At 38.1% G+C, this 27,074-nt stretch overlaps 1 protein-coding gene across 1 annotated transcript; it reads right to left on the reverse strand.

Moving 5' to 3' along the window:
* Nucleotides 1–525: 525 nt before the first annotated feature.
* Nucleotides 526–27,074, reverse strand: aebp1b (AE binding protein 1b). The gene is made up of 22 exons (XM_073819254.1): nt 26,821–27,074; nt 21,167–21,241; nt 20,530–20,739; nt 17,394–17,675; nt 16,746–16,868; nt 16,566–16,658; nt 15,572–15,652; nt 13,590–13,649; nt 12,307–12,378; nt 9,378–9,467; nt 8,306–8,415; nt 8,070–8,209; nt 7,880–7,964; nt 7,416–7,560; nt 6,014–6,102; nt 5,683–5,806; nt 5,391–5,587; nt 4,984–5,163; nt 4,178–4,835; nt 2,006–2,145; nt 1,706–1,805; nt 526–1,626 (listed from the first exon to the last, which is right to left on the reverse strand). The coding sequence occupies exons 1-22, from the start codon at nt 26,975–26,977 to the stop codon at nt 1,046–1,048; spliced, it is 3,792 nt and encodes a 1,263-aa protein (XP_073675355.1). The 5' UTR covers nt 26,978–27,074; the 3' UTR covers nt 526–1,045.

Here is a 27,074-nt window from a genome sequence, read left to right on the forward strand (position 1 = left end):
ATGTTCATAGACACTAACCCTGATTTGTGCTTCTTTATTAGCTTGTTAGTAAGAGAAATGATAGTCAGGAGAGACAGAACAGGAGAATCTGCCCTCTGTTCTTTTGTTTGACTGGAGCAGCGTTTTAGGTCAGGGTCAGAAAGTGGATGGCCAGATTACTGCAGCCATTGGTGAGAGACGAGCTGAGAGTAAATCAAACCATTTGACAATGTGTACCTGTTTTCTGTTTGCTAGAGCTTTGTACATCATAAATGCTATCATTTTAAGATAGAGTAATTTTTCTGTTCCCAAAGATTAAGTGTCCTTAACGGATTAGTTCACTTCCAGAATAAAAATGTCCTGATAATTTACTCACCCTTATGTCATTCAAGATGTTAATTTTTTCAGTCTCTCATTTTTCAGTCGAAAAGAAATTAAGGTTTTTAAGAAAAACATTTGAGGATTTACTTGAATCAATATATAGAGTATGAAGGTAGTGGCTTGATGTGCACTTGACACTGTAATGCAGATAAAATGACAACAGTGTGAATATGCAAAGACTTTATTTACTGAAAAGAAAAAGTCTTTTAGCACAGACCATTTAACATGGTGGAACTCTGAGGGAAAACTCCCTTGTACACTTGCCTTTAACAAACACTGACTGTTAAGGTGAAAGAAAGAAATGGTAATACAGCCATGTCTCTTGCGTTAAAACATTCTCATTTCCTCTCAGTGGGCATGATGGTCATATGAGAAGTTTTTATGTTATGTTTTGGTAGTATAGTACAGATGTTCAGCCATGAATACACAGCATAATTATGACCAACCAGGTCAATTTGATAATTTATATTATGAAATAATCTTATGTGTAATTACTTCAAAACTGTGCAAAGCTTTTCTTTAGTGTTGCCAGAATTCTTTCGTTCTAGATGTGACACCTCTTTTCCCATATCTGTTCATAGTCACTGGATCCAATCAAACCAAGGCGCGAAAGCATGGCAACATTGACCTATACTACTCCAAAACAATCAATCTCTGGAGCAAAACTCTTATCTGTAGTTTGCTCTTAATAATCATCTATCTTGTAATTGTAGTCGTAGTCCAGTGCATCTGTGAACTCAACCAATTCTGGTGGGTTTGTGCTCTCTTCAAAGGTTTCCTCAACAGGCCAAGTGTCATACCAGGGAGTTGTACTCTCTGTGGTAGGTGCAACTGTAGTTGTGGTCGTCGTGGTTGTGGTTGTGGTAGGTGGCAGTGTTGTTTGGCTGGCCAAAAGCCTCTGTTGTCTTAGGCGGCGGAGTCTCATTAGCCGTATTCGTCGAAGACGAGCCCTATTCATGTCCCCACCATTACCGTTAAGAACTTGGTTATTGAATTTAGAATTTGGGATTTGGTTACTGCTGTCCGTGTAGCGCTGTCCACTACCCCTGTTGCCACCGCTCAGCAATCGGATGGGCCTATTGCCATGGAGAGCCATGATCTGTTTGATGCGGTCCCAGTTGGATTTGTTGAGTTCAAAGTTGCACAAGGTAGCGCCTGCTTCAAACCCTACCACACACAGACGGCTGAAGGGGGAGAAGCCTTCTGCTCGGGCCGTTACACGGTACTCACCGGGATTTAGAAGTCGCCAGTAATCTCCAGAATCACCTAAGAGTAGAAGAGTCTTGTGAAACTGTTCAGTACTCTAAAAACAGGACACTTTTCAGAACTACAGAAAATATCTCACCTGTTCTAACGTCGTGGTTGACTCCCTCCACAGATACAGTGGCATTGAAAATAGGGTTGCCTTCCTTATCCTTCACAACTCCCTTAATGCCCCGATGCACCTGTGGAAAAAGACAATGGTTAGTCCATCTCAAGTCCGATTCCAAGACCAAATTTTTAGGAGCTTTTGGACTGGTTGGTTTTGTCCAGATTCAAGTGCTACAACACTGCCGCAGGTTTTTCAGTCTTACCTACAAGGGATTTTCTGTTTCTAAACACTCACAACTGTCCCATTCCCATGATGGGGAGACAAGTAGCTCACCTGAGCCATGAAGGTCAGCAGGGCCTCTCTGTTATGCTCCCACTCTCTTAAAAGTTCACTCTGATGAGGAAACTTATCACAGCCCAGGAAAACAGACAGCTCAAAACAGTTAGTGTGAAGGTAGCTGAAGTCATTCATACCTACAAGAGAGGATGAGACAGGAATAGGTATCAAAAAGAAAATTAGTCTCTAGAGCAGGGGTGCCTAAACTCGGTCCTGGAGGGCCGATGTCCTGCAGAGTTTAGCTCCAACTTGCCTCAACACACCTGCTGGGAAGTTTCTAGTATGCCTAGTAAGAGCTTGATTAGCTGGCTCAGGTGTGTCTAATTAGGGTTGGAGCTAAACTCTGCAGGACTCCTGCCCTCCAGGACCAAGTTTGGAGACCCCTGCTCTAGAATGTTCATGTAGACTCAAATTGATCTTACAGATCCTTCTAGACCAAGGCTGGGCAACTTTGGTCCTGGAGGGCCACTGTCCTACAGAGTTTAGCTCCAACCTAATCAAACACACCTGACCAAAGATAATCAATGTCGTCAAGATTGTTAGAAAGCGACAAGCACGTGTGTTAGATTAGGGTTGGAGCTAACTCTGCAAGACACCGGCCCTCCAGGACTGAGTTTGGAGACCCCTGCTCTAGAGTGTCAATGTAGATCAAATTGATCTTACAGATCCTTCTAGACCAGGGCTTGGGAGGGCAACTGTCCTGCAGAGTTTAGCTTCAACCCTAATCAAACACACCTGAAAAAGCTAATTAATGTCTTCAAGATCACTAGAATGCTACAGGCAGGTGTGTTAGATTAGGGTTGGAGCTAAACTCTGCAGAGCAGTTGCCCTCCACGATTGAATTGCTCAGCCCTGGTCTAAACCAAGGGTGTCTAATTCTGCTTTCGGAGGGCCACCTTCCTGCAGAGTTTAGCTCCAAATTAGCTCGATACACCTGCCGGGCAGTTTCTAGTATGCCTAGTAAGAGGTCTAATTTAATTGGAGCTAAACTCTGTAGGACATAGGCCCTCCAGGACTGAGTTTGTACACCCCTGCTCTAGAGTGTCAGTGTAGATTCAAATTGACCTTACAGATCCTTCTAGACCAGGGCTGGGTAACTTCAGTCCTGGAGGGCACTGTCCTGCAGAGTTTAGCTCCAAACCCAAATCAAACACACCTGAACAAGCTAATCAATATCTTTAAGATCACTAGAAAGCTACATGCAGGTGTGTTAAATTGGGGTTGGAGCTGAACTCTGCAGGACAGTGGCCTTCTCTGACCGAGTTTGGGTACCCCTACTCTAGAGCAGTGGTTCTCAATCCTGGTCCTGGGGGACCCCTGCTCTGCACATTTTGCATGTCTCTCTTATTTAACACACCTGATTGAGATCTTCAGCTTGTTAGTTCAGTTCATGGATGTCTCTCCTAATGAGCTGATCTCAATCAGGTGTGTTAAATAAGGGAGACATGCAAAATGTGCAGAGCAGGGGTCCCCCAGGACCAGGATTGAGAACCACTGCTCTAGAGTGTCAGTGTAGATTCAAATTGATCTTACAGAGATCCTTCTAGACCAGGGCTAGGCAACTTTGGTCCTGGAGGGCCACTGTCCTGCAGAGTTTAGATCCAATCCTAATCAAAAACCTTAACCTTAATTTTCAACCTTAATCTAATACACCTTAATGTAGCTTTCTAGTGATCTTGAAGACATTAATTGGCTTGCTCTGGTGTGTTTGATTAGGGTTGGAGCTCAACCAAGGTTGTCCAATTCTGCTTTTGGAGGGCCTCCTTCCTGCAGAGTATAGCTTCAAACCTAATTAAACACACTTAAACCTGAACCGAAGGGAAATCAATGTTTATTTATCCATTTGTTGTGTCGCATCGGCTTCTCGATAATACTGTTTCTGGGTCCAAGCCTCTATTTGATTTCAATTGAGAATACTGTCTCAATTGTTTAGGAACACTATTCATTTATAGTACACCTTCAATGTGGTGTAAATTAACACTGTTGTTGAAAAAACCTGGAAACGGTGACACATAACGTAACAACCAGATAGAAACTTCTAGGCAGGACTGGGGGAAGCTAATCTTTGCAGGAATGTGGCGCACAGGAGCAGGATTGGTCAGCCCTCTTCTAAATTATCCACTTTATGATCTATCACATGGTGGTGCAACACAAATTCCAAATGCTCACTTCCTGGGATGGGCTTCCACTTGGCACGGTTGACAATTCCCATTCCACCAGTTGGGTCATCAGTATGGCATCCTCCCTGAAAGGTTTGAGTCATGGTGCGATGAGTAGAGGCATAAGATATGGCCAACCAGCGGAACAAAGATTGGTCCTCAATCACTCTGATCTCCTCTTCTGGTTCAGCCTCTCCATATCCCTCCCTATTATATCCCTCTGAATATCCTTCCTCATGGTACCCTTCAGAGTGACCCTCATGATGGTACCTTTGGCTCTCATCATGGTACCCTTGGTTCTCATCATGATACCCTTGACTCTCCTCATGATATCCTTGGTTTTGATCGTGATACCCATAACTTTCTTGATGGTACCCCTGATGGTAGTTTTCTTGATGATATGCATTTTCTTGGGGGCCATTGTAGCTCTCTTGATGGTAGCCAATGTGAAGGTAAGGGTTGGGTTCCTCTTCTTCCTCTTCTTCATACTGTCGCTTACGTCTGTTTGCTCTAGAGTTTAGTTTTTTCTCCATCTCCTCAGCCTCCTTGGTGGGGCGGCGCATGTCGAAGGGGTATGTCACCAAACGCTCGCCACCCTGCAGGTTGGCACCAAGTACAAATGGATGGCTCTCCATCCAGGACATAAGGGCAAGAGTCTCCACTGCAACCTGCAAGACAGAACATAAAAAAAGTTTTGTCCTATAATCTGATCTCTTACCAATTTCAGTACGTTCAAGAAGTACTGTACAGAGTATGTGAGTGGTGCTTTGATTCATTAAATATACATCCATTACACAGCGTTATTTCATTACTTACTGAGCCATTGGTAGACAGAAAACCCTCAGGGATAGGTACATGGTGATTTGGTATCAATTTGGGCACCATGCCCTTATCCTCTGCATCCCAAAGAATGTTATTTACGTCTGGAAAGTTCTGAAAGATGTCATGGCCATCTTCAGTCCAGTGCCCTAACGTCCAGCTGCCCAGCTCAGAACCCTGTGAAATAAAGCAATATACATTTGGTAGATAGTTTTATCCACATTAGTCTGTCTTTTGTTAATCAGGTAAACCTGTTCAGTCGTTAAGTTAGATCTTTGCCAAACATGTATTTGTTTACTAGCTCAACTGGTGAATTTACTACCTTTGCTTAGCAATTTCTGGCCACCCAGTAACACAGAAAAAACATATTTCAAATTTACCTTTGTAAACATTTTTAAACGCACCTTTTCAAAAGCTTTCATATGGCCATCAGGATTGACTGATGGCACCAGATGAATTCGTGTCTCATCCACAAGGTAGCGCACTCGAGGGTTGCCATCTTTATATTCTCTACACAGGTACTGCATAAGCATCAGAAGAAGCTCTCGTCCCAAAGCCTCATTGCCATGATAACCTGCTGTGTACCTGAACTCTGGCTCTCCTATGGAAAGATGTTCATGTTCATGAAATGAAACAGTATCTGTAACCATATTGAAATAATACTGTGCCTTCCATAATTACTCTGACATTTCTCACCTGTTTCATGTGTCCCAGGATTGTCTGTAATCTCCATGGCATAAATTTCCAGACCTTTAAAGCTCTTGCCCAAACTGTAGAATCTGGTGATGTTGGGACACTCATCAGAGATGGATTTCATGAGCTGTGACAATAAGAAAAGTCAAATTTGCAAATCCACTCAATCCAAATGGTTTGTCCAACAAATATGAATCACAACATTTAGACTTAAAAACAAAGACATTCCCTGGCAGCCACCCACTATTTTCTAAATGTAAACTCTAGTGTATTTCTTATATCTTTTTTCATTCATGAAGTTTTAAGACTCCAGGCATTGGTACTCTCCCATCACCTTCTCCATGTCGAGATAGTTGTGATGTGTGTAGTCCAAGTCATCTCGATGCATCACTTCATTCTGACTCTGGTGCTGGCTGAGAGGATCTGAGTAAAGAGCAAATGCACAATATTGAGTAATTACATACAGTAAGTGAAAAAAAATATTTTTGGTATTTAAAAAAGTTATACATTCATTTGCATTTTAATGAGTGAAATAAGTATTTAACCCATTTGCAAAACATGATTTAGTACTTGTTGGCAATCACAAAGGTCAGACATTTGGTCATTTGGCCACCAGGTTTGCACACATCTCAGGAGGGATTTTGTCCCACTCCTCGTTGCAGATCCTCTCCAAGTAATGTTTGGCAATTTAAAGCTTCAGCACCCTCCACAGATTTTCTATGGGATTAAGGTCTGGTGACTGGCTAGGCCAATCTAGGACCTTAATGTGCTTTTTCTTGAGCCACTCCTTTGTCGCCTTGGCCATGTATTTTGGGTCATTGTCATGCTGGAATACCCATTCACAGCCCATTTTTAATAGTTCTCACGCAAGATTTGAGGGTACATGGCCCCGTCTATCGTCCCTTTGATGCGGTGCAGTTGTCCTGCCCCCTTAGCTGAAAAACACACCCAAAGCATGTTTGATTGTGAAATTGTGTTCTTGGGGTCATAGGCAGCATTTTTCCTCCTCCAAACATGGCGAGTTGAGTTGATGCCAAAGAGCTCGATTTTGGTCTCATCTGCCCACAACACTTTAACCCAGTTCTCCTCTGAATCATTCAGATGTTCACTGGCAAACTTCAGATGGGCCTGTACATGTACTTTCTTGAGCAGGGGGTCCTTGTAGGTGCTGCGAGTTTCAGTCCTTCAAGGCATAGTGTGTTACCGATTGTTTTCTTGGTGACTATGATCCCAGCTGCCTTGAGATCACTGACAAGATCCTCCCGTGTAGTTCTGGGCTGATTCCTCACCATTCTCATGATCATCTAAACTCTACAAGGTGAGATCTTGCATGGAGCCCCAGACCAAGGACGATTGACAGTTATTTTGTTTTTCTCCCATTTGCGAATAATCGCACCAACTGTTGCCACCTTCTCACCAAGCTGCTTGGCGATAGTCTCGTAGGCCATTCCAGTCTTGTGTAGGTCTACAATCTTGTTCCTGACATCCTTGGACAACTCTTTGGTCTTGTCCAAGGTGGAGAGTTTGGAAACTTATTGATTGATTGCTTCTGTAGACCGGAAGACAGGTAACAAACTGAGATTAAAAGCACTCCCTTTAAGAGAGTGCTCCTAATCTCAGCTTGTTACCTGTATAAACGACACCTGGGAACCAGAAATCTTGCTAATTGATAGGGGATCAAATACTTATTTCACTCACTGTACTTGCTTCCTATTAACAGGTCCTGCGTCTCTCACCTGATACTGGACAACCCAAAACCTCCATCCTCAAACACATGGTGCCATTCCAGCTCTGTGGCAAGATGCGGATATACCGTGCCACTACAGGCTCCATAAACTGAGTCAACACTGGGGTGGATTTATCTGAGTTACCAAAGAATAACTGAAAGCAGAAAGAAGGGAAAAAAAAAAAGGTGAATGAACTGCATGTGACTGAACTGTCTCTTTTGACTTCCACAGTACGGAAAAAATGCTGTGGAAGTCAATGGGAACCATCAACTGTCTGGTTACTTACAGAACATTCTTCAAAATATCTTGTTCTGTCTCCAGCAGAAGAAACAAACTTATACATTTTTGATCTCTTCAATGTAAGTAAACGATGACAGAATTTTCATGTTTTGGGAGAAATATACATTTAAGCACCACAGAAAGATTTGGCAACCAAAAGAAGAAGAGAAAATTATGACAATCTGGCAACCAACCCATTCAGCATATCCATCATCAAGGACGTTCCACTCTCTGCTGTCATTACTAAACGCCACATAGTAAGAAGACACATAGTCGGTCCTGAAACAACAAAACAATAACAAGGACTATAGATGTAGACTTGGTATTCTTAAACACAACTAAGAACACTGTGCATGGGCTCCAAGGTTTTAACAGCCATCTTACTCTATGGGGTCATCTCGACCCTGAGTGATAACGCCAGTGAACTCTGTTAGTGTGCGAGCATCCAGTTCAATCCAGTGGACCTTCTCTTCAGGGTTAGCACACCATGCTCCACCATTCATATCATCTTCATCACCAGATGCCTGTGAGATGAGCCAATATGACACCGCATCACATTTCCTACATTTCAGTCATGCCAGTAACTACTTTTCAGAGTGAGTATCTGCACACGTTTGTACCTGAATGTTGAGACGAGCTCTGTGTGTGCCATAGCGATGTTGATAAACAGAGGAAGTCAGCAGCTGGTCATTCTCTATGCGATGAGACTCCATACCCAGAGGAGGACATACTGGTAAACAATGTAAACCAGAGGAAAAAAATGAATATGGACAGAATGTTCACACAATAAGTTAAAGTAAAGCCTGGAATTGTTTTATCTGTGCTTTCTCACTAAGCAACTATTTTGATTGCATATTATTTTATTTAAATCCACACCCTTTTATTTGTATTTTTATTGATGTTCTTAGTCATTCTAATGTATTTTTCTTTTTAGCATTACAATTTTATATATTACTACTTTTTCATGAATTTTTATTAATTTAAATTTGTATGGTGATGTATCAATATGAACAGGTACACATATATTTCTATTAGTTTAAACTAGCAAGATAAATGGAAAACACATAGACTATAGACAGATTATAATGGAGTGTTTTAACTTAAATTTAACTCAACAACTACACCTTTTTAACTTATAACTTCAAAACAATTTGTTATGCCACTTGTCTTGAATCATAGTAATGTGCTGAAGATGAAGGACTACATCCATGCATCTGTTTCATGAGCAGGGAGGACATTTGGAATTTCCTTTGAAAAGAACCAGCTGTGGAATTGGAGCAAGATTTGGCAGGATTCTGCATCTGTAATGACTTAAAAACAGTCTTACAAAAGTTCTCATATTCCCTTGAAACTAATGAAACTTTCGTCAAGATATCACGGTTTCAGTTACATTTATTAGCATTAATTATGCTGTCATTATTATCTAAGACATTCCCAACAAGACACTGAACTGAATGCCAGAGTTCTGCTTCAAGAAACATCTTTGTCGGTTAAGATCTGTGGCTAGAACTAAGAGCTGGGTGAGATTCAGTATTACATCACTTGAGAACCATTATATAAGTTTGTTACATGTCAGTATTTTATTTATTTTTTCACAGCCATTTTGTCTTAAGTGTATTTATTGCTCTATGTTATCTATTAAGCGATGAATCCCACCTGGCTCCGTGCCTAAACCGAGTCCCGATCACTTACTTTTAGGTTCTCTGTACACGCGTGGAGGTGGAGGTTTGTGAATCCTGCGTTCTCTCTCCTCTTCTTCCTCATGTCTCCTCTCTTCTCTTTCTGAGGGGACAAATTATTGGAGAAAAGTTCACCACCGATGCTATGGATTAATGAGCATGAAATATGAAGACTAGGTTCTTAACTTCATTTTAAAGGGACAGTTTACCCAAAAATAAACCTGGAGCACTAAACAAGAACAATTCTTTTACAAACTGGACATCACTCCAAGCTGTTTCTGAGGCACTGGATTACAGGTAATAATGTTATTAATAATGTTCAGATTCTTGCACAGACCAATTGTTTCACTTCATAAGACCTCAGTATATCAGAAGCATCTGGTATTAATTTTGCATTACCTGTTATGCTTTTTAATTCTCAAAGGCAGCTGTTGATTTGCATTTTATGAATCACCAAGCACCACAGTTTCAGCTAAAATATCTTGTAAATGAACAGCATTTTTTTTTCTTTAACTGACAGTATTCAGTGTTGTTATGGCTAACAAATACTATGAAACATCGTTTTTGATCATTAAATAAAAAAATAAATGAAAGAAAATGACAGAATGTAGAAATGTTGCCTTGGCAGCTAAGTGAGTGTAAGTAATTAGTAAGTGTAAGTTGAAATGAAGAGTTCAGATGCAAAAGCCTCTAAGTTCCATCTAAAAATTTAATCTAAAATTTGTATTTTTTATTAGGCTCCTATTTTCATGTTCAATTATTTAATTTAATTGCATAGGAAAGGACCTATACATTGCCATTAGAGTGAATTACTGAACCTAAACATAGGACCCTGATAAAAGTGCTAATTTTAGATGAAAATTTCAGATGGCACTTACACTCTTAAAAAAATAAAGGTGCTTCACGATGCCATAGAAGAGCCTTTTTTTTTTTGTCTAAATGGTTCCATAAAGAATACTTAATATCTAAAGAACCTTTCTGTTTCACAAAAGGATTTTTGTGGTGAAAGAAGGTTCTTCAGATTATAAAAAGGTAAGAAAGATATGGTTCTTTAAAGAACCTTTGACTGAATGGTTCTTGGTGGAACTAAAAAAGGTTCTTCTACACTCTTAAAAATAAAGGGTGCTTCACGATGGCATAGAATAACCTTTTTTTTTTTTTTTCGAAATGGTTCCATAAAGAACCTTTAACATCTGAAGAACCTTTTTGTTTCACAAAAGGATCTTTGTGGCGAAAAAAGGTTTTTCAGATTTTAAAAAGGTAAGCAAGAGATGGTTCTCTAAAGAACCTTTGACTGAATGGTTTATTGTGGAACCAAAAAAGGTCATTCTACACTGTTAAAAATAAAGGGTATCAGGTTGAGCAATTTGAAGAGAAACACACATATAATTCATAAATGAACACAAATATCTTGAATGTACACTAGATTCATGCAATATTTTTGACAAACATTAGGAACTGTTCAAAATCATCTGGAAATGCTCTGGAGCTCCATTCCCATTTATCTTTACAATCCAGAGATGGGAGGATGTCATATAGATCTGTAACTGTAAATATTAGGATTATAGTTCCTAAAATGCTCAAAGACCCGTCATAGTGGCATAATGGTTTTCCAAGTAACATCTTGACCATATATTTGCAAATCAAAGATAATATCCTTTACAAGTTAGCATCTGTTTATGCATTTTAAGCAAGAAAAAGGCCTTTTAGTATAGTTCTAAAACTGTCTATCTTCATGTTTTTTTAATACATTTTTAGTAAATGTAAGAATAACTTACATGGTTAGTAATGTTTAAAGAAAAACATTTATTATACTAATCCACTTACACACTTAAAAATAAAGGTGCTTTATGAATGAAAGAACCTTTTTTGTTTAAATGGTTTCATATACAACCTTCAACATCTGAAGAACCGTTCTTCTTTCTGTGGCGAAAAAAGGTTCTTCATATTATAAAAAGGTAAGAAAGAGATGGTACTTTAAAAAACATTTCTTTGTGGAAATAAAAATGGTTCTTCTATGGCATCGCTCTAAAGAACCTATTAAAGCACCTTTATTTTTAAGAGATTAGTTAGGTTACTGGATTATCCATATATAATTATTAGAAAAATCATGTTAAAATGTGTCAGATATACATAGTATCTCTATCATTTCTTCTTTTTAACCCATTTATACAAATTGAGAGATGACACATGCTTATTTTCAGTGGTAATGCCACATATGCTGTTAATAGAGCTGAACTTTTGTTGAACCTAAAACTTTTCTTCATCTCTATCTCAGCTTGCTTTCTAATTTCAGTTGATAAGCCCTGCTCTACAATATCCTGCATATCAAAATTGTCCTATTTCCTCCAGCACTGTCTTATGTCAAAATAGTGCAAAGGATGTTGTTCAGTCTGTTGAAACCAAAATTGAAAACAGAGTTCATGGGAACAGGGTCCGCTCACAGTTAATAAATGCTTGTCATTCAGTAATTTCCCACAAAGTCTATAATCAAGTAAATTGTGGGGCAGCTGAATGACAAGCAGAGGTGATTTCCATGCTAACGGTGTTATTTAAATAATTATAGTGCAGATAGTTCGAATTCGGAGACGGGAAGTTAAAAGGCCAAACATTTTGATGTTGACCAAACACATTAATGTTTTTCATCAGTAAAACATCTCATTTTTTCGATTTAGCTCAAGATGAACCAAATAAATGGAATGAATTTCAATGAAAGAACAAAAGAAACTAGATGATCTTGTCCAAGTATAACTGAAACCAATGTTAGTCTAATGGAATAAACAAGACATTACAACACTATTGTTGTGGCAGACTGAAGGGTAGATATGGTAAGTGTCTGTGAGTACATCTGTGAGTACTTGTAGTTTAGTATCTACATGTTCAGAGCAGCAGCACGTTTTAAATATTAGCTTACAACTTATAATGGGATGAAAACACTGTACCTTTTTCCTCTTGCTCTTTTCGTTCTCTTTCTCTCTGCCTTTCTTTTTCACTCTCCTCTTCCAGTTTCTTTTCTGTTGACAAATCAGAAACCTTGGGTGTAAGTGGCACTAAATAACAGTGAAGTGTTACACATTAAGCAAGTACAGCAGGTTTCAGTCCAAGACTATTGAATTCTACAGTTCCATATTACAATGCATAAGAAATAATCCAAATTCTGAGCTTTAAGGCCAGTACATTTGTAACATAGAGCATGTGAACTTGTTAGTACAAAAGATAGAAAGATAGAAAATCTTTAATCAAAGCAAATGAGGATAAACCAAATAAAAAATTGAAATATGTAAGAAAATACTGTCTGAAACTCATATTTGCAACTGAAGTGGATTAAATAAAAAATGAATCAAAAATGTCCTCAAGGCTTTTGCCAGATTTCCATTTTTCTACCCTAATAAAAACAGGCTCTGGCTACATAATCAGAAACGGGTGACATTTTTGTTTTTATTCCAGGACAGAGTTTGGTTACTAAAATGCTACTTATGTAAGAAGTGTTCCATGCAAAACTTGATAACAGATTTTTTTAATGCACTTTAGTTTTAGTTAAAGTTTAGTTATTTAACAAGTTAGACGACAACTATTCATTGTTAGTTTAAATTAGCTTAAATCCGTTAAAAATACAACTTTTGAGTTTAATATTGCATTAGTACATGTTGAATTTAATATTAACTAAGATTAATAAATGCTTTAGAAATATTGGTTCCATTATTTTCTAACAAAGAAAAATACTTCTGAACCATTTATTAATCTTAAATTGTATCTATTAATGTTATTTAACAGACCTGAACTAACAATGAACAGTTGTATTTTTTTTTACTTATGTTAACAAATGTATTGCTCATTGTTAGTTAATGCAATAAATTAAAAAGTCTATATGCAACAAGTGTAACCTTACTGTAAAGTATTTTTCATTGACTAATTTTATCAACCATTTTGTAAAGTGTTACTGTTTTTCTTTTTCTTTTGTTTTTTGAGTAAAGTCTAGTTGGGGAGGATGCACTAGCACTAGTAATTTTCTATTTATAATTTTCATCTAATGGCAACATAATTTAAAATGTTTCAGCTTGACATCAAGCGGCACCTCTGCGTCTCTGAAAGGGTTTATTTGAGCGCAGAAATGACAGGTCACACTGTCTGTACCCTCATTAAGACAAGAGCGAGGCCAGCACCTCTCATGCAGTCTCACTTTGCTTGTTTTCTTTTTAAAACAGAGTATGAAAGCAGTATGTACCATGTCCGTATTCATATTCTTCATACCAGTTGTTTTCAAATGGAGGGACGGTGGGCTCCTCTGTGAGAAGATAAGAAAAGAAATGCTGGTTAAATTTGGGAGTTTTACAGACAGTACAGTAGAGAAACTTGAATGACTCATAAAATGCTTGCTAATTGTCTGTCACTGCTGGTCCGCTGAACCACACTAGACACTGTGGATTTTAAATGGTGTAAAAACAAGATATTTTATGAGAGGGGTGTATATTGCGGCATATGTTTTAGTTGATTCACACACAAATTGAGTATTAAATTGATGTATTAAAACACCAGAAACCTATTAACACAACTGACTGCTAATTTTTTTTTTTTGTCTGTGTTTAACATGTTTTAGAACTACAGTCACAAATATAGCTGCAAGCAGCAATTACGGGGCCAAGCTCAAAGAAAGCAAGATAAGTCATGCCAGCATGTCTGGCAGCATCAGACCAACTGCGTCAATGAGCAATAAAGTTTGGTGTCAATATGTCAAAGCTTTGCAGAGATGCAGCCTCAAAGTAATTTTGGCATCACGCCTCATATATGTTGTTGCACTGTACAAATACGGTTTTGTCTATCGACATGAAATCCATAACTTTTTGTCAACACAGTCTGAAGATGATCTGACTCGATTTTTGTGAAAATCGGAAGAACAGTGTACGACGAATTCGAAAAAGTAGGTTTTCAACATAAATCAAAATAGCAGACAGGAAGTTCGACCGACTTTGGCAAAATTATATCTATGTTCTCGGCATTACCTAAGGATTATTTTGAGACCCGTTTAATTACAATAGGCTAATGCAAGCTAAGGTTAATAGCATTTTTGGAAATGTTATTTTTAATGGTTAAATGAATGGTTTATTACTTTTGACCAATGAGTGGCGCTGTTACCAAATTGATGTGGTGTGGTTGATGTGAGGTGAAAATGGCACATACAAAGTTTGATGTCAATATATCACAGCTTTGCAGAGATACAGCCTCAGATGCAGTTTGGCTTGATTCCAGCAAATGTATTGTTTTGCTAAATGATAACTGTTGACACAAAATCCATAACTTTTTGCCAGCATCGTCTGAAGATGATCTGAGTCAAATTTGGTGAAAATCAGACCAACACTCTAGGAGGAGTTCAAAGAAGTAAAAATGGGGGACAGGAAGTTCGGCTGACTATGGTATCTACGTTCTGGGCATGACCCAAGGAATATATTGAGTTCACCAATTTAATCAAATGGTATTGGCAAATTTTTTTTTTTACATTTCTTTATAGCTTTTACTATTGGCTGAAACTTTTTGAGTACTGCCAGAGCATGCTGCCGAAGAAACACGGCGAGTTTCATAACGATATGCCAATGCGTTCGTAAAAATATAGCATTTTACGGAAAAATGCTGAATGGCCTACGTCCAAAATGGCTGACATGGGTATGGTTTTGCTGCACTAAATCCAAAAAAGACCAGTTTTGTGATTTTTAGTCATAAAATTTAGAAGTTATAAGCCCAAAATATAAATATTTCATATCTTCTGACCACTAGGTGGCACTATGCCGAAACTCTGCAAGTAGCCTCAGGTCATGGTTGTTACAACACACTCCAAGTTTGGTCTCAATATGCTAAACCGTTGCGGAGATATAGCCTAATATCCATTTTTGTGTGCTCTTCGTCAAATTCGTTCACGCATTTTTCGAGAACGGCTTGATTAATCAACTCTGTTGTTTCAACTTTTTGCTAGCGTACTCTAAAGATGTTCTGAGCCAATTTTAATGAAAACCATATACTAATACTAATGTAATCGGATACATTAAGTATTACCTAATTACATAATGTGAACATACAGTAATGTAATTTCAAAGTAGCAGCAGTCTACAATAACAGTGAAACAAAAAAAGTAGCACAAGAACATTTAATAAATCATTCATTTTAGGCAGGCATTTTTGCAGAGGACACAGCGTTTAGAAGTAATGATGGGTTTACCTGTGGTAGTGTGATGCCAGTCTTTTTCAGTAGAGCTGATTTCCTTGCCATCAGGGAAAGGCATGTTTTCTGCCACCTCATCTGTTGCCACAGAATAAATGTAAAAAGTTTATAAGCTGAACAATCAGTAATTTGTGACCATTACTTACTAACTACAGATCTTATTAAAAGGATTAGTTCACTTCCAGAATAAAAATGTCCTCTTAATTTACTCACCCTCATGTCACCAAAGATGTTCATGTTTTTCTTTCTTCAGTCGAAAAGAAATGAAGGTTTTTGAGAAAAACATTCCAGGATTTTTCTCCAATTAGCGGACTTTGATAGGTCCAAATTGCAGTTTCAATGCAACTTCAAAGGGCTTTACACGATCCCAGCTGAGGAGTGAGGGTCTTATCTAGCGAAACGATCGGCAATTAAAAAAAAACTAAAAACATATATATATATTTTTAACAAGAATTGCTCGTCTTGCACTAGCTCTACAATGCACAAATTCACACATTGCGTAATCACGCTGGAAAGGTCACACACAGTTAGTTCTTCATCTGTGTACTTCATTTCAAAAGGTAGGGTAGGGTGAAAAACTCCATCACATTTTCTCCTCCAACTTCAAAATCGTCCCACATTGTTGTTTTACCCTTTTTTTGTGAAGGGCGTTTGACTTTCTTTGCACATTTGCTTTGTAAACACTGGGTCAGTACTTCTGCCAACATCACGCATGATTTGTCCAATGTGATTACGCAATACGTGAAGTCGAGCTAGTACAAGACGAGAATTTGTGGCTAAAAAGTACATAAATACATTTTTTTTTTAGAAATGATCTATATATAAGCTAGATAAGATCCTTATTCCTCGGCTGGGATCATGTAAAGCCCTTTGAAGCTGCATCGAAACTGCTATTTGGACCTTCAGCCACCATCGAAGTCTTATTCTGGAAGTGAACTAATCATTTAATCTAAAAAAAAAAAAAATAATAAATAATTATTGAAAGACTCACATCTAGCATCCCAGTAATCTTCATCATCAGTTGGACGGCCAGCAATCACGGAGGTTGTAGGTGTGGGTTCATCCACCTTCCAATAGTCATCGTCTAAAAAAAAGTAAGTTGAAGCAAATGTTGATCAAGATGAACAAAAGTGGTGTTTATTTACACAGACATGAGTGATATTCTGCTTACATGAGTCAGGGTAAGGCGGGGAATACTCATCCGTGTCAGGAGGAAAGTCCGTTGGGAATTCTGTGGTTTTCTCTGTTGGAGGGTCAGTAGGCTTTGCTGCCGTTGTTGTCTCTGCAGGAAATTCTATGGATACCAAACAGTCTTTGTGAGTGTAAGTTAATTCTAATGAGTCATATTCCAGGTCACGGAATAAAATCTTAAACTTATTCCAAGTGCAGCATGTTCTCCAAAGTAGTTTAACAATGATACATGCTTCAGTAGAAGCCACAAGTAACTATATTTTATTTATTTTTTCCAATAGCAGAATTCCAGGTGAAGAATTGCATTACCCATAATTCCTGAAGAGAGAAGCTATTGTTATCATACAAATCTCTCAAACTACAAACACTAACAATATTTTTCAATAAACTTATTTTACTTTGAGTTAATTTGTAAAAGAAGGCCGCTTGATATTCAAATCAGAGTTTGCAATGTTACGATTCATCTCTGAGCTGGTTTGGTTGCTGAATCTTTATTAAAGAATGTTTTGAAATCCCCATGGAGAAAACAAATCGGAAAACCACTTCGACAAAACCAAGGCGGTCACTCTTCACCAAAAATACACAGATCTAAAAGACTCAGTCTTTTAATGAGAAGGGCTTCTCTAACCTTCCTCCCAGTACTGGTCAGGTTCAGGGTCATAAAACTCCTCATCATACTCAAGGGCCACAGTGGTTGTGGGAGCCTCAGTGGTGGTAGTGGTGGTGATGATGGTGGTGGTCTCCTCCCTATTCTTCTTGCCTTTCTTCTTCCCACCCTTCTCCCCTTTGTTCTTCTTCTCGCCCTTGGGTTTCTTGGTGGGCTTAGGAGCTTTGGGCTTCTTGGTGGGCTTGGGCTCTTTCTGTCGTTTTTCTCTTCCCTCCCTCTCAGTTTCTCGACGCATTCTCGTCGCTTAAAGAACGTAGAGAAAATAAAAGAGAATGAAAAACAGCTTGGCAAAGTAAGCAAGCGAGAAAACTGTAGTTTATACCTCAATCATAGACTATAACTTCACATCTAGTTCATGTAAGAGCTAGTTGAAGGTTACTTTGTGGTTAGTCTGATGCATATTGGAAACAAAACTGTCACTTTCCAAAAAAGCAAGCTAATCTTATTGGTTGCATTTATGCAATTTCCATTCCAGGGTTTAAAGGCCATGTTTACAAAGTACAGTTTTTGGACGTCACATGCTGGTTGGACGGTCTGTCTATGTAGTTCTTGGCAAAAATCAATTGCAAAGTTACTTTAAACCCATAGTCAAAAATACAGTCAATTTCCATTATTCAGTTCACTTTTATCAACTCTGCATACATTGCATACAAAATTCTCCAAGTAGTTTAAGGTTTTATTCACTTTTCATTTTGAGTTAAAAGTTTCCTGGTAATTTACTCACCCCCATATCATCCAAAATGTCCATGTCTTTCTTTCTTCAGTCGAAAAGAAATGAAGGTTTTTAAGGAAAACATTCCAGGATTTTTCTTCATATAGTGGACTTCAATGGGGATCTAAGGTCTAAGGTCTAAATTCAATGCAGTTTCAATGGGCTCTTATCTAGTGAAACGATCTGTCATTTTCTAAAAAATAACAATAAAATAAATATACTTTTTAACCACAAATGCTTGTCATGCATTCTTCACTTCATGACTTTAATCATTATGTAATCAAGTTGGAAACGTCATGCATGGTTAGTTCTTCGTCTGTGTACTTGGGTTCAAAAAGGTACTGGCGAAAAACTCCATCTCATTTTCTCCTCCATCTTCAAAATCGTCCAACATTGTTGTTTTACTTTTTTTTTTGTAAAGGGCGTTTGACTTTCTTTGTACGTTCGCTTTGTAAACACTGACGTTCCACGCATTGTGATTATGCAATGTGTGAAGTCGTGGACACAGAGCTGGTGCAAGACGAGCATTTTTAAAAAGTGTATCGCTAGATAAGACCTTTATTCCTCGGCTGGGATCGTGTAGAGCCCTTTGAAGCTGCATTGAAACTGCAATTTGGACTTTCAACCCGTTAATCCCCACTAAAGTCCACTATATGCAGAAAAATCCTGGATTGTTTTCCTCAAAAACCTTAATTTCTCTTCCAACTGAAAAAAAGAAAAACATGAACATCTTGGTTTTTTGCAACAAAGCCATTTAAAGAACAATTGTAGGTTCTCTTAAGAACCTTTCAGTAAACAGTTCCTTAAAGAACTGTTATTTTGTCCTCAATGTGAATAATCTGAAGAAGAACCTTGATTTTTAAGAGCGTAAACATATTACACAATGTAGACATTTTAAAAGAAATGAAAAATAGCCTGTCATGTCTATTTTGTTTGAATCTGTTGTGACCAAAATCCTCCCAGGCTCAATTGAATTGTTTTTTAATCAAATGCATGAAGTTTCGGGAAACCATACCAAGAATCAGCCAATTCTGGCTTTCTTAAGGTCTAGTTTTCTCCAACACTGACTCCCTCAATCAACCCACGCTTTTTGGATGCTTGTAACAGGAACGTACAAAGAGAAAGGAATGTCTCTGTGTCTACCAGGATGTCTGGCTACACTTTGATAATTCCTTCCCAACTTCCAACACATTGTTCTGGATGACTCACTAATTCAAGCATGATTTAAACAGCCCCTCAAGCTACTTCTGCTCCAAATTTTGAAGCATGAAAATAGTTCTCTATTACAAGAAATATTACAACGACATACACAATAATAAAAATCTTAGAGCAAAAATTAAGTTTTGCACAATCAATTTTTAAAGTCTGTTATATTCTACTTCTTTACAGTACGATTATTCAGTATTTTTATTATAAAGAATGCATTAATATCCCTAATTTGAGCATCCATCAGAAACTTTGTTAGTGATTTATTTCCCATGTTCAGTTTTGCACATATTTGGTTGGCTGACATTGAAGGGCAGAGTTTTGAGGAATGGCAGAAGTTAGCAAAATGTTAATCACTTACAGCACACCTAAATGTGAACACAATTTAACCCATTCATATTTGAAACACTAAAAATATTCAAAATGTCCAAATATGAATATATTAAAACAATTAAAATATATATATATATTTTTCTATGCTTTCACTATGCTATAGAAGCCCATTTTCGCCACTCAATAAAAAAAGGTAAATGCTAATTTTGTCTTACAGTTCTGACTTTTTCCTCAGAATTGCGAGATATAAACTTGCAAATGTGAGTTATAGTCAGAATTGTGAGATATAAATCTGCAATTGCGAAAAAATAAACTCTGACTATGACTGTTTTTCCTCAGAATTGCGACTTTCTTTCTTGCAATCGCAAGTTTATATCTAAATTCTGACTTTATAACTCACAACTGCAAGGAAAAAGTCAAGATTGGAAGTTTTTATCTCGCAATTCTAACTTTATTCCTCGCAATTGTGTTTATATCATGCAATTCTGAGAAAAAAAGAGAAAAAATGAGAAAAAATTGTGAGTTTATATCTACCATAATATTCCTATATCTCTTCTTCTTCTAGTTTGTACTATTTGGGGCAATGATGGAAGCTTTGCATTGCTAGCACTTCTTGTGTCATTGCCTCTTTATGATCAATTGCTTGTTGTATTCCTTATTTTTAAGTCACTTTAAATAAAATGGTCTTCTAAATTAATATATTTAATGTCACAACCTCAAATGGGTTCGTATTTTAATAATGACAAAACACTGAATCCAGAATGTTAAATGAATCATGAAAATGCAGACTGGACTTCTCTTCTTGTCATAATATTTGAGAAGATAATATTAAATGTAAATACTTACAAATGATGTCCAGCTGGACCGTGGCTTGTGATTGTGTGTCCCCATTTCTGGCCGCACATTTATATATCCCAGCATTGTTTAAATTGGCATTGAGTACAAGAAGCGAGGACAAGGATTTGCCATGACTGCGCACTTCAAGATTGTCATGTTTTGTCAGAATCTTTTCACCATTAGGAGAAAACCAGCTGATCTCTTCTGCAACCCCATCAACTAAGAAAAAGCAGAGAAAATTAATTAGCATCTGAGTTCAACAACAAGCGCTTGTCCAACCACAACCTAATGTTTTTTTTATTATTCATTCGCATGCTGTTCCAAAGCCCTATGACTTTCTTTCTTCCATGGAAACAAAAGGAGAATTGTTGGATGAATTTCCTAGTTGTTCTTTTGGAAAATATGATATCCATTTGATAGCTTTGTGTGAAGAACAGACTGATATTTACAATTTTATTCAATTTATTCTGATTTCAAAATGCTTTTTGGAACTTAAATCAAAATCCCCTTCGGTTTCATATATTGGAAAGAGTAGCCAGGATGTTCTCCAAAAATTCACCTTTTGTAATCCATATGGATTTGAAACAACATGAGGTTGAGTAAATGATAACAGAACTATTATTTTATGATTAAACTGGCCTCTTACCTTTACACATCAATCGTTTGTGTTGTCCAGCTTGAATCTTTGCATAGGATGGAATTATCTTCACTTGTGTAAGATCTAGAGAAACACAGCAAATTACTTTTGGTTCTTCATTTCCACATTGTCAACTCATATTTACTTGAAGCTGCACTCTAATATGCACACAGACTGCCCCATTTAGAGTTCATAGCCTCATATGTTGACACAGACGCTCTGACTCTTGAAACTCATCCTGTCCCGTCTCCAAAGGGTAGTTTCATCCCTGCTGGGAAAGTTTTAAGCAACATTCTTGCCTGTTGCTGTGAAGTCATTACCCACACAGAGCTAGTCCACAATGCCAGTCCTCAGGAGTAATCTGGCATTAGTTTACTTAGCTGTCAATCAGAACTGGGTCACAATGAAGGGGTTTCAAAACAGGAGTTTTTTGGACCTTTCTGCAATTTTTATTGGCAGACAGGACAACAAATAAAAACCAATGAGGAGAAAAGCAGGAACACGATCAGTCAAACTCGTACTGTCCATATAAACACCAAAGCATGTGCGCAAACCACTACGCAAAAGTTTAGGCCGAAACAGGGCAAATGACAGAGGTCAGTGGGTTTCACTGTTTTTTTTTTCCATGCATAATGGTAAAACTCTTTTTACACCGTTTGAAAATGTACAAATTTCCAAGTGTTTCCTGGAGAACAGTTTGCTTTTACAACTTCTGAAGGTCAGTTCCAAGATCAGATTTTACAGATTGGAAAAGTATCAAACATCTGACCCTTTTCAGTCTGACAGACTAAGAGTACTAACTCATCTGGGCTAACAGACAAAAGCAAAGTCTGGGCTGGTGCACAGGTGTGTTTGAAGTCTAGTTGGTCTACCAGAGCATCTTTAACATCAAGAACCACAGCTGGGCCAAAACTGAACTAAGTAGCTAAGGGTCTTAAAGGAATAATTCACCCAAAAATGAAAATTGTATCATTAATTACTCACCCCCATGTTGTTCCAAACCTGTAAGACCTTTGTTCATTTTCAGAACACAAATTAAGATATTTTTGATGAATTCCTAGAGCTTTCTGACCCTGTATAGACAGCAGTGCAACTGACACATTCATGGCCCCCCAAAAAACTCTTAATGATCCCAGCCGAGGAAAGAAGGGTCTTATCTAGTGAAACGATGGGTTATTTTCTAAAAACATTTACAACTTATATACTGTTTAATCTCAAATGCTCGTCTTGCCAAGCTAGACAAGATAAGCATTTGAGATTAAAAAGTATATAAACTGTAATTTCTTTTAGAAAATAAACCATCGTTTTGCTAGATAAGACCCTTCTTTCCTCGGCTGGGATCGTTTAGAGCCCTTTGAAGCTGCATTTTGGAAGTTCAAACTCGGGGGGCACCATAGAAGTCCATTATATGGAGAGAAATCCCGAAATGTTTTACTCAAAAAACATAATTTCATACGACTGAAAAAGAAAGACATGAACATCTTGGATGACAAGGGGGTGAGTACATTATCTGTAAATTTTTGTTCTGAAAGTACTCCTTTAAAATAGTCCATATGACATCAGTGGTTAAACCTTAATTTTGTGAAGCTATGAGAATACTTATTGTGTGCAAAGAAAACAAAAATAATGACTTAATAATGCTGATGCAGGAGTCAGTGTTCTGACGTAGAACCCGGATGTGCTGTGGCTTGTTTACAAGCAGAAAAAGACTTGCAATTTTTGGCCCAGCCTTACTTATTTAAGCAGAATATATAGACAATGAACTAAGACAGATGTTCTACATCAGAACGCCAGCTCCTGTGTCTCATTAATGTGCATCGAAGACTGTCACAGAAAGAAATCGTTGATTTAACTTCTTATTTTTGTTAATATTCTTGTAGTTTCATAACATTACGGTTGAACCAATGATGTCCTTACTACCTTTCTGGGCCTTGAGCGTGCTACAGTAGTTGCATTGCTGTCTATGCAGGGTCAGAAAGCTCTCGGATTATATCAAAAATATCTTAATTTGTGTTGCGAAGATGAACGAAGGTCTTATGGGTTTGGAACGACAAAAGGGTGAGTAATTAATGACAGAATTTTCATTTGAACTAGTGAACTAGTCCTTTTAAGTCAATGTGAAACCCTGTTCAAAACTCATTTTACTTGGTTAATGTGACATATTTTAAATAAAACTAAATTTAACAAGAAAAAATGTAGGGCTGCACTTGATTTTGTTAACTTGGAATTGATTAGATTGTGAAAAGTTGGCGTTACATACCACAACAGAGCCAGAATGAATGTGAGCTTGCTAAAATAATGCCTACATGGCTATTATTTAACGACAGCCAATAGGCTGTGAGGGCATCAGTAAAAACAAAAGTCACCTCAGAGGAAGAGGAAGTTATTACATTTTGATTAAAGCTTGCATTTTTTTTCTTCTTAGGAATAATGTGCATTGATGAATCCTTCACCATACGACCAGGAACATATATTAAGTGAGTAAGGTCAATGTAAACATGGTGGCGCTTGTCATGACGCCGCAGACACTGAAGAAGTTTCTTAGATTTCACTTTCACATGGCGTACCATTGATTTTTAGGGGGGAAAATCAATGGTACAGCATTTGGTTTAAAGGAGTAGTTCACTTTCAGAACAACAATTTACAGATAATGTACTCGCCCCCTTGTCATCCAAGATGTTTATGTCTTTTTTTCTTCAGTTGTCAAGAAATTATGTTTTTTGAGATAAACATTTCCGGAAAATTTCTCCATATAATGGACTTAAATGGTGACCCGATTTTTGAATCTTCAAAATGCCGTTTAAATGCAGTTTAAATGCAGCTTCAAATGGCTGTAAACGATCCCAGCCGACGAAGAAGGGTCTTATCTACCGAAACGTTCTGTCATTTTCTTAGAAAAATATATTTTTATATACCTTTTAACCACTGAAACTCGTCCAGCAATAGGGCTTGTAGTGCGCGTTCCCGACTTTACGTTCTCACGTCGAAAGGTCACGCATGACGTATGCGAAACTACAGACCAGGGCCGTGCACAGACCTTTTGAGGGGCATGTGCTGAAACTGAAAAAGGGCACCCCCCAACCCCTCCACCACCAAAAAAATAACACACAATAATATTCTTATATTATATTTAATTAGTATTATTAACTTTCATACAGATAATGTATACATGCATCAGCACATTCAGCAGATAGCCATAAAATCAAAATAGAAATTTCTTATAAGTTTACCTAGCTGACAAGGATCATTCGGTTGCTTTGTGTCAAACTCAAATGCAGTTACACCGCGGGTTTTTGACCAGCGAATGTGTGTAATTTGTCCATCATTAAAACGAAGACATTACGTCAACATCACACCGGTGTGGTGATGCATTATATGAACCTTTATAGACATACTAGTGTTTATTTCATAGAGACAACGTTGCATTTATTCAAACAACAATATATTTTACTGTTACAGGACGAATACGTTCATCTGCTTCTGCTCTATGACTCTTACTGATGTGCTGTAAGGTAAGTTCGCGCCGGCGCTCAGGGGGCGGAGTTGTGAAGTTTGACTGACAGTTTGAGCGGTTCTAAGAGATGCGCTTTTTATTGCCTTTAATTGGTCAAATATTTGTTAAAAAGACAAACAGACGTAAAGGGTTACCAATAGCATTGATTTACATATATAAAAAAACTCCCCCAAAAAAGGGCACTTCCGAGTGTAATTACAAGAAGGGCTACCTGTGCACGTGCCTGCTACAGACCCAGTGTTTACAAAGCGAACTTGAGAAGAGAGAAGTGCAACGCAATCAAATACTCTTTAGCAACAAGGTACAACTTAGAGTACAACGATGTCGGACGACTTTGAAGCTGGAGGAGCACATGAGATGGAATTTTTGACCGTTTCCTACCTTTTTGAGCCGGAATACACAGACGATGAACTCTGCCAGAGAGAGAAAACTGCGACAGCCGCGGTGGCGACACAAGCCTCGGGCAGACCGCGTTCAAACGAGACGAGATGGTGGTGAACGTTTTGGTAGACAAGACCCTTCTTCGTCGGCTGGGATTGTTTACAGCCATTTGAAGCTGCATTTAAATGGCATTTTGAAGATTCAAAAATCGGGGCACCATTTAAGTCCATTATATGGAGAAATTTCCAGAAATGTTTATCTCAAAAAACATAAATTGTTGTTCTGAAAGTGGACTACTCCTTTAAGTCTATGCTTACATCCATTGCCACCTGTAAGCTGTGGTCACTGTATCAGTATTTTATTTTCTGAGTTGTGTTGCGGTAAAAATACTAACAGGTAGTGCCAGTAGCTCACAAGTGCAACCATCATTGAAATAATGGTGCCCCCCATAGTCAAAAATATGTATAAAACAATGTGTATTTTTTCAAATAACTTAAATCTTTCATGGGTTTTCTACTACATATTTTAGTTTAGAGACATAATTTAAGTTCTATTAAGCTACACAAGTCTTATTACCCAGGGTTCCCTTTAAGTCTTAAAAAGCAGCCAAAAAGCTCATCCACTACGACAGTAAACTTTATGACCATCTTGTGAAAGGCTGCTCACTACTTATGGAGTGACCAATAACACTATATTTATTTTTGTCTGAGACATGTATACTAAACACATACATTCCTATCAGCTTCCACAGGGTAATTCAACCATGTTGGACGGTTCCTCTGTTTTTCCCATTACTTTTTGCTATTTTACTGATCTGTCCGGTTTGTCAGAGTGAGTCTGCTTCCCTGCATCTAATGGAAATGCTGTGTTACTGAATACCAAAAGCCTGCCAGTAACCATATTTTCCAAACCTCAGCAACAGTGCTGCTATTAACTCCTAAATTAACTCCTTTATTCAAGTTGCAAGCGTAATGAAGCTGTGACGTTCTTTCGAATGCCAAGGATGAAAGTCTGTCCACAATGTGTACAGCACTAGTTTTCAGCTTCTCCATTCGTCATGGTGTCAGCTAAATATTCATTTGAACTGGCGCTCAGCAGCGGTTTTCTCCCTCAGTGAGTTGGCTTCTTAGACTTGGCTTCTCCAAGCACAGGTGCAATTCTCGAGTATGCCGTTGTCACCAAGAGCTTTGCTCATGTAACTGCAAAAACCTGGCATCCCACAAGAAGAAGTACCATTCAAAATGTGCTGTAAACTATGTGGAAAATATAACCTGTCAACATAAATGCAGTGTGCTGCTGGAAAATGGCATACGGCAAATCACAGAAAATTTGTACTTGGTTAAAGGTGACGTCTCATTTAACTCTTTGTAGTTTCATTTGGGGTTGCAATGAACCTAACAAAACCCAGTAGACAAATATTATTAAAGCTTCCAGGAATCATGAACTATCAATCTGACAATGCTTATCCACTGGGAATTGATTGGATTGTTGGCATTACATATCAAAACAGAGCCAGAACGAATGTGAGTTGCAAGCATAATGAAGCCATGACATGATTTTTGAAACGCAAGGATGAAAGTCTGTCTACAACAACACCAGTTCTCCAGTTTCTCCATTCGTCATATTATGTCAGCTAAATATTAATTTGTATTAGCGTTCAGCAGCGGTTTACCTCTTCAGCCAGTTTCTTAAAAGCACAGGTGCAAGTATATTTTATACAACAGAGCTAAAAAGAACATGACAGACAACTGCATTTTGCCATTTGTACCTGCTCCAGTTGCTGCTCTTCTGTGCTCATGTTGCTCTGGGGCCGTGCGGCTGATCTCTGAGTTGCTGTGTTCTGGCAGTCCGTTTACAGTCCAGAAGCGAACCAGCAAGGACAGACAGAGAAGTGACAGTGCCGTCTGGTCCTTCAGTCCCGGCATGGTGCCTTATTCACTGCTGCAAACAGAAGAGGTGCTCCACGGATGGTGTTTCTGAGGAGAGAAGTGAGAGTGAGCGCTGGAGAGAGAGAATGTGTGA

This window comes from Garra rufa, chromosome 15 (assembly GCF_049309525.1).
Source record: "Garra rufa chromosome 15, GarRuf1.0, whole genome shotgun sequence".
NCBI lineage: Eukaryota > Metazoa > Chordata > Actinopteri > Cypriniformes > Cyprinidae > Garra > Garra rufa.

Coding starts and splice junctions, on each gene's coding strand:
- aebp1b (XM_073819254.1), bottom strand. CDS start 26,977: ATGCCGGGACTGAAGGACCAGACGGCACTGTCACTTCTCTGTCTGTCC. Junction 8,416..9,377: donor CGTGTACAGAGAACCTAAAA/GTAAGTGATCGG, acceptor ATTGTTTACCAG/TATGTCCTCCTCTGGGTATG. Junction 5,807..6,013: donor ACTATCTCGACATGGAGAAG/GTGATGGGAGAG, acceptor TTATTGTCACAG/CTCATGAAATCCATCTCTGA.